The 8,047-nt window shown below is 34.2% G+C and overlaps 1 protein-coding gene across 1 annotated transcript; it reads left to right on the top strand.

Annotated features, from left to right (window-relative positions):
* The first annotated feature begins 2,825 nt into the window (after window positions 1-2,825).
* LOC112503259 (coatomer subunit zeta-1-like) lies at window positions 2,826-7,350 on the top strand. The gene is made up of 7 exons (XM_025107322.1): window positions 2,826-2,926; window positions 4,703-4,862; window positions 5,234-5,381; window positions 5,470-5,547; window positions 6,502-6,586; window positions 6,826-6,881; window positions 6,997-7,350. The coding sequence occupies exons 1-7, from the start codon at window positions 2,924-2,926 to the stop codon at window positions 7,001-7,003; spliced, it is 537 nt and encodes a 178-aa protein (XP_024963090.1). The 5' UTR covers window positions 2,826-2,923; the 3' UTR covers window positions 7,004-7,350.
* The last annotated feature ends 697 nt before the right edge of the window (window positions 7,351-8,047 follow it).

The raw sequence follows: 8,047 nt of genomic DNA, 5'->3' as shown, positions 1-8,047 counted from the left end.
GTTCATCTTCTTCATATCAATCTGTGTGTTCTTGATTAATTACTCTGTTGTGCTCTTATCATTGTTTCCGCTGCACTGTAATCGTCCTAAAGATCATCCAGAGTAAGAGATCAAATACCAAATCTGAATTTACAGGTCCTAACACTTGTATTTGGAATTTTTGAGTTGTGTATTTCGTATTTTAGACTCTTGTATTATGGACCTATGTGGGTTTAAAACATGTATTCGATGTATGAAATATGTGTTATATGCAATGTATGGATTTGGGGGTGTTACATTACCGAATATCGATGAAGTCAATTTCGGGTTTAATAAATTGTAATCTGTAAATCCAAAAAGAATTTGAACACAGTTTGTAATGAGTTACAAAGTTTAGAACATAAGAAAAATAAGTCTCCAAGATCCCAACTTTGAGTAGTACATAGCAAGTCACAAAGAGCATTAGTCTTCAACTATGTACACATAACTCAAAAGCTTTTGTTTTAAGTTTTGCACTAACTTGAGGTTTCATGTCTTGTACCCACATTTCTAAGGCTATAACAAAGAATGATCGATGGAACAAAATTTTCTATTATCTATAAGTACAGATGCTCAAAAAAGCCAAAGCCCAAGCCCCAACCCAGACCTAAACCCGGCATCTTGGTTAAGTTGGAAAAGTGAAAAGGCACAATTGGACCCTCTTTCAAGCTCAACCAACCTGGCTCAGCCTGAAAAAGTCCAAACTTATTTTTTCTTACTGAAAAACCGGGTTGAAAAGTCCAGCCTTATGCATCTCTATCTACAAGATATAACGCAATCAAACTCCATCAAACATTTAAAAGAATCGAGAACAGTATTTGAACCATGGGTAAATAAAACATTTCCTAGAATGCTAATGAATTCCAAACATAAGAAATTAGCAAGCATGAAATAGTGTAAAACTAAAATCCCTATTAGTGGTTGACTGCAAATGGTTGTAAAACAGCTAAGTACATGGAGGTTTCATGTATTCCTTTTCATACTAGCTATTATTAGTTCACTATAAATCATTATGCACATAATCGAGTAAAACTGCCAAGGATGCTAGGACTCACAAGACAAGTTACCTTAAAATTTCTCTAATCAAATCGAAACTCAAAACCAGGAGTAAGATTTGACAATCGAGAAGATGGAAGGGGTTGAGTAAGTTATATGTGCATGAGTTCTTTAGGGAAGAGCAGAAAGTGGTTTACGTTTCACAAGATATGCAGGTGGGGACGACTAGAGGTGGAGATGGCCGGAGAAGGAGGTGTTCCATCGACAACAGTGGGAGGAAAACAAATGAAGCGAAGGGGAGGGCTTGAGTAAGGGTGCATTAATGGCCAAAAAAACAAGAAAAAGACAAAAGTGGGTAAAAAGATAAAAGTGCCTCTTGCGACAATATTTAATAGAGTAAATCAAAAAGACCTTTTTCAAAGCAATATGCAAAGTGTAGTGACCACTTTTGTAATTATTAAAGTTCAGGGATATTATTCGTAGTTTTTTATAAACCACAAGAACCAAAATTGTAGTTTACTCTATGAAAAATATTAATTAAAATTTAATTGTTTATATTTTTTTTCCAAATAAAAAACATAAACGAGTTAAGTTGGTCGGTCTGAAACTATTTTTACATCATACTTATCCCCCCATTAATCTTAATGGGTTATTAACTAGTCCATACATCAATATTTTCCAAGAATGGTTGTCCATTCTCGTTTGTTGGACGGACAAGAATTGTAAATCATCATAATCGTAAGTCATCATGATCTACAAACAACTCTAAGGGGCCATTTACAAAAAACTTACCCAATAAGTGCTTATTGGTAAGATTCAACACTATTACTTACTTATCGGGTAAGATTTTAGTCTACCAAAACGGTATCATATGTAATAATTTACCCGATAAGCTCTTACCGTGGTAAAAGTCATCACCTTCATTTATCGGGCAAGACTCTTGTTCCTTATCTCGCTCTTACCGGGTAAGACTTTTGGTCCTTGCCATACTCACCCGGTAAAGTAATATGACTTGGTAAATGCTTACATGGGTAAGCGTTTGGTAAACGGCCCCCTAAATTATTTGTCATATTCACATATGGATGCAATATTATATCTTTTTTATACCTATATTTGAAAGTTAATGCGAATAATAGAGCATATTCACAATTGAATAAAGTGATAATTCAAGAAAAATGAAACAATAATGGTAGTTCAAGCGAATACACATGATATTCAAGCGAATACACAGTGACTACTATTTGTACTCGTACGTGAATACAACTTTGAATTTTATTTGAGAACTCAGTTAAAAATAAATAAATAAATCAATAATATGAGTGACAAATAAAAAAAACTCGTTTTGCAATATAATTGATTTTAGTCCAAAAAAAAATTATTATAATTTCAAATTTAAGGGGTGTTTGGGATTGTTTATTTGAAACAACTAATGTTTTTTTAGAAAAAATATTTATTAACTTATTATAAGTTAGAATAGTTTAACTTTTTCAAAAACTTCTTATTACCGGTTTGACACCGGTATAAATTGTTTATCCAAACACTCAAAAATACTTATTACCGGTGTCATATCGAAATACGTCAATATGTTGTTTTTATAAGCAATCATAAACACCCCCTAAAAAGAATGAGGTAATAATATTAGTGTTTAGGGCTATGTATCTAATTTTTAGACACCGAGCAGGAAAAATTTTGAATGTGTGCAAAAAAAAAAAGTAGGAGAAATGTAAAGAAAAGAATTACAAGGGGTGAAAGTGTAAAATAAGTAAAATATGGTCGTCATTTTGAAATTTCACCTCCAACCCCTTTCTCGTACATATACTCTTTGCCTTGTTCATCTGTGTCTTCTTTACCATCCGAATCTGCACGAGAAATTAAGGCCGAGAAATCTTGACGCGAAAATCTCTCTCCAATGGTAACTCAAGAATCAGATCTAATCTAATTACTGTATTACACAACTGTTCCTACTAATGCTCGATTCATTTCAGTTCTTTCTTCGTTTTTTTTCTTAATCATACCTGCATTTGTGATCTTCTATACTTGTCTACACTATACATAAATCTATGAATTTGAAAGATGGGATTTAATGAATTGAGCGATTACCAAGGTACTTTTTCATTTGAAGCTCCAAATTTGTTTTACGATCAGTTATTGAGAATTGCTGTTCTATTTTTGTTGAGTTATAGTGATTTTATGATTTATGGGACTCAGATCTGCGCGAATGTAGTCATTCATTTCAAAATAAGAGCTTTGATTTGATGAATATTGTGAACTAGGCTTTTCTGGGATTGTTAATTGAAATAAATTCAGTTACTGGCTTTTCAAAATTGATGTTGGCATTGCCAAGACAAATTTGAGATCTTCTTCTTCTTTCCTGATAAATTAATTTCGTTGTTGCAAAATGTATAAATTTTACATGACAAAAATACAGCAGTTTGTGATCTCTTAATGGTACTTGGTCAGGATTCTGATATGTTTGTAGCATGTTTCAGCTATATGTAAGACAATGGATTGAAGTAAAATGTATCAAGAGACAGTGGAGTTAAAGAACATTTGATAGGCTGTAAACTGCATAATTCTGCTGCCTGAAGTTTTAATATTATAGGTGATTGGTATGAATAGTGAGTAATAGTCAGGATGGATATCTAGACTTTGCATCTACACTCTCATATCTCTTACCCGTGGGGTCTATTCAGGATCAATCACATGTTTCAGAGAGTATTACTAGAAAAGGAATATGATGAACCATTCCCAATCTTGGATAGGATTGATTATGGTTTAAAACCAAAACCAAAGTCAAACTGACCCAGTAAATCCCACTCTAAAGCAGGTTCTAGCCTTCTAGGAGGGGTAAGTTGTACGCAGACCTGACCTCTACCCCAAAAGAGTAGAGCGGCTTTTTCCGTGAAGACCCCTAGCTTGTGCAAGAGCATAAGCAAGCAGTTAAGAAGAATAAATACTAGCATGAGGTGCGCGAACTAATCACATGTTTGGGACAGTATTACTAGAAAAATAATATGATAAACCATTCCTAATCTTGGATACGATTGATTATCATTTACCTAGCATAATCATCAAATACACAAGGCTAAGGCAATATGTTTGGCAAACTAGAGTAGTTGAAAAGCTGGTCGTTGGCTCATAAGTTAGTTGTTACACGATAAACTAGAATTAGCTTTTCAAAAAGTTAGCTTATAAGCTAGTTTCTGGTTAGCCAAACGAGGCTTTTACAATAAGCTCAAAAAATAAGCTAGCTTATGGTTGCCAAACATGCCTAAGTTATCAATTAATTATCTCTATTCGCTATATAATAACCTGATAGGATGAGTTCCAACTGCGGTGGATGTAAAAAAATATATCTGCCCACCCCCAGGTAGTAGCGACAGACAGCAACAAGTTAATACCCTCTGGATTGTTTTCCAGGAATTGCCCAAAGCTGCTGCTGCTATGGGCCTCTAATAAATATGTGTTTACTTAATTTTTTAAACAATGGAAAAGGTTTCTCTATTTCGCATCATGAGGGGACGATAAAAGAAAGATAAAAGAAGAACAAGAAAAAAGATAAAAAATGAACAACCGTTAAGTAGATCATTTTTTCGTTTTTGAACAGTCTCCCCGTCTGTGATGCAAGGGACAATTTTGGTCAAGTTGCAAGTTCAGAATATTTATGTTTGATGATTCTTGTCTGTAGGAGTCTTGCCCTTCCGTAAAGAACATCTTACTTTTGGACTCAGAAGGAGCTCGTGTAGCTGTGAAGTACTATTCAGATGACTGGCCAACTAATAGTTCTAAGGAAGCATTTGAAAAGTCTGTGTTTACCAAGACCCAGAAGACAAATGCACGGACGGAAGGTCTGCGTTAAATCCCCTTTTAATCCCTCTTCCACTCTCTGCTATGTATATCTTTCTGCTGATTACTGGTAGCTAAAGCTTATGTTGCTGTATGTTACATATAGCTTATGTACTACAGCTATCCCTTCACCAGTGTCCATACAGCTTAACTAAGATTATAGCCATTAAATAGTTAAATGGAAAAATCAAACCTTTTTAAAGTAGTTTTGATATGCCTCTCTGGGTGAATCAGTTGCCATGTTTGATTGTATTACATGCCACCTCTGTTTTCCCTTTTTGAAGAAACTTATGAAGACTGAAGTAGGAAACTTTAGAAGCTTGTTCTCATTTTCTTAAGCAGCATATAATGTTTTTCATGGACTAACGTGCAGCGGAGATAGCAATGTTTGAGAGTAATATTGTCATCTACAAATTTGCTCAAGACCTTCACTTCTTTGTTACTGGGGGTGATGATGAAAATGAGCTCATTATCTCCACAGTTCTTCAGGGTTTCTTTGATGCAGTCAGTCTTCTGCTTAGGTAATATTCATTTGCTTATCTGATTACTTAATCAGCTTTTCTAATGAAACTTTGGTAAGATTCGTTTATTAATTATTATGTTTTCCAGGGGTAATGTGGATAAGAAGGAAGCACTTGAGAATTTAGATCTCATTTTATTGTGCCTCGATGAAATTGTTGACGGCGGGTAAGCCACATCTTTATTACGTAATATATTCATTGTTATTCTTCAATTGTTGTATTATTGAACATTTTGGATTTCTAAATGGGTGGATTGATATTACTGTAATGCATGAGGAACACTTAAAAAGTGGCATATTCTTTAACCACATATGCATTTAGTAGGTTAAGCTAGGGACCAAGGCCGGAGTGCTTGATTGGGGTGAGAAATAGGAATGACAATGAATAATGGTGTTTTGTTCAATTTAATGCAATGAGTGATTACATAAAAGTTGGGAATCATCCATACCCTAGTAAATTGGGGGGAATAAGAATAACTTTTCGTTCCCCAACATTCTCATTCCTTATCATAACCACTCTCATTATAATTTCCTTAAACTGAAAGAAGCATATCCTTGTAAACTATCTAATAGTTAAGCTTCATTATCTTGAGGATGATTATAATCCCTTGTCAATTATTAAACCAATATTATACTTGGACCAGCTAGGTTTCATGCACAACCAAGCTCTAGTTTTTAGCTCATCTAATCACAAAGACACTATCGCAAGCTTTCTTACATTTCAGCTCATGTAATCATTATATCCTAAAGTCCATGTCCTACCGGGTGCGTTTGGTATGTGGGACAGGACACGACATTAGAGTGGAATAGGACAGGACGGAGTGGGACAAAAATGCACTTTTTTGTCCTACCAACATAGGTAGAACAAAAATAGGAAACTGGGACAAGATTGGCAAATTACTAAATTACCATGGCAAATTAAAATCTTAAAACCTTCCTCAAGTTTTTTTTTCACTCTCGCCTGTTCATTCCTATCGAGTCTCGTTCTGTTCTATCCTGTCTAATCCAATCTACATATCAAAAGCAATAGAGACACAGGTTCCTCAATGCATTCCAGTTTATAGATCTTTAACTAGTGAAAGAGTAGATCTTCTTAACATACATCTACTTATGCTTTGTAGAATCATCCTGGAAACAGATGCAAATGTTATTGCTGGTAAGGTTGCAAGCCACAGCGTAGATTCCGGAGCTCCTCTGTCTGAGCAGGTACCTTACCTATCATTTCCTCAACCCCAACAAATTGCAAATTCTGTTTATTTTTCAAGCCGGGGGACTTGATGGAAACAATCTCACTACCCCCACCCACCCCCCAGAAGGGGAACCCTACCTCTGTGTGGGATTTACTAGGTTCTTTTGGTTTGGTTCAACAAATGCAAAAAATCATCTGGAATTGTTGTCTTAAATTACTTAGTCCATGCTTCAAGATTATGATATGGTCTTTGCAGACAATAAGTCAAGCACTGGCAACCGCACGCGAACATCTTACAAGATCTCTCCTCAAGTAATAAACTTTGAACTGAATCAGAGAAAATATTCTATCTTTTTTGTTCATTTCAGGGAAGAATACAAAAAAATACCCCAAGATTCTAACTTTGAGTTTATTCTTTTAATTTCAGTGTATGAGGATGACGAGGACGATGATGATGATGATGATGATGATGATGATGATGATGATGATACAGTTTGAGTTGAACAAGCCCAGTTTCTTGATTTTTCTGCAGCAGGGTAACAATTTGGACATTACTTTGCAGTTGGTTTCTTGAAAATTAGACATATAAAATGGTTTCTTCAATTCTTTTGGTTGTGTTTCTTATAGAGCATTCTCATCAACTTCAAATGGGTTTCGTGAAAAAAGTCGGTTTCGGTTTTGTTTAGATAATTACTATTTGATGAATTTGAATATTCTTCCATGAATGTTGTGTATTTTCAATAGTTAGAAAATATGATAAAACACAAATTTTCTGCAGTAAACACAATGTGCAATGTTGTACAACACATCTTTTTTTCTTTTTTGTTTGGACATAGAGAAAAGATCGGCATACGTCTCATCTTTTCCCGTACCCTACATTTACAGGTGTTAAGGAGTCAAGTCGAGTTGAGTTGCAGGTTGTTTGAGCTCGGCCGATAAAAATATTATTCGGCACGGCTCGAGCCCAAATACTCGTTTACAGGCTCGAATTAGAGATTGATCATCTTGTTTACTCGCTTGACCTCCATAACTCTTATACTCTTGTTATATTTATACCATCTTATAAAGCATTTGACTAAAACTCTTAAAAACTCTTAAACCCGTTCATCCCTATCTGATTTCATCCCATATCTGAAATCGTGTAACTAACTGCAGATAAACACAATCAAATACAGGATAAACATCTCATTTTAAATATAAAAAATCTAAAATATAATTAGTATAATCATTAAATTCTAACAGTATACTTAATTATTATCTTTATAAAATTTATAATATTAAACCAAAAATATATTGTTTTATTATCAAACTTAAATTAAATTATATATAAAAAATATATATTCTATATTATAAATCATTTGACAAAAACTCTTAAAAACCACTTTTTATGTGTAAAGTACTGTTTATTAATGCATATTACTTAAAACTCAAGATTACAAGTAAATTATGCGTAGGTACAACTTATTAAAGCTCCATAT

This window comes from Cynara cardunculus, unplaced genomic scaffold (assembly GCF_001531365.2).
Source record: "Cynara cardunculus var. scolymus isolate 2C unplaced genomic scaffold, CcrdV1 Un_Scaffold_2761, whole genome shotgun sequence".
Lineage (NCBI taxonomy): Eukaryota > Viridiplantae > Streptophyta > Magnoliopsida > Asterales > Asteraceae > Cynara > Cynara cardunculus.
Note: the sequence above shows the minus strand (reverse complement) of the source record. Positions and strands in the feature narration are given on the sequence as shown.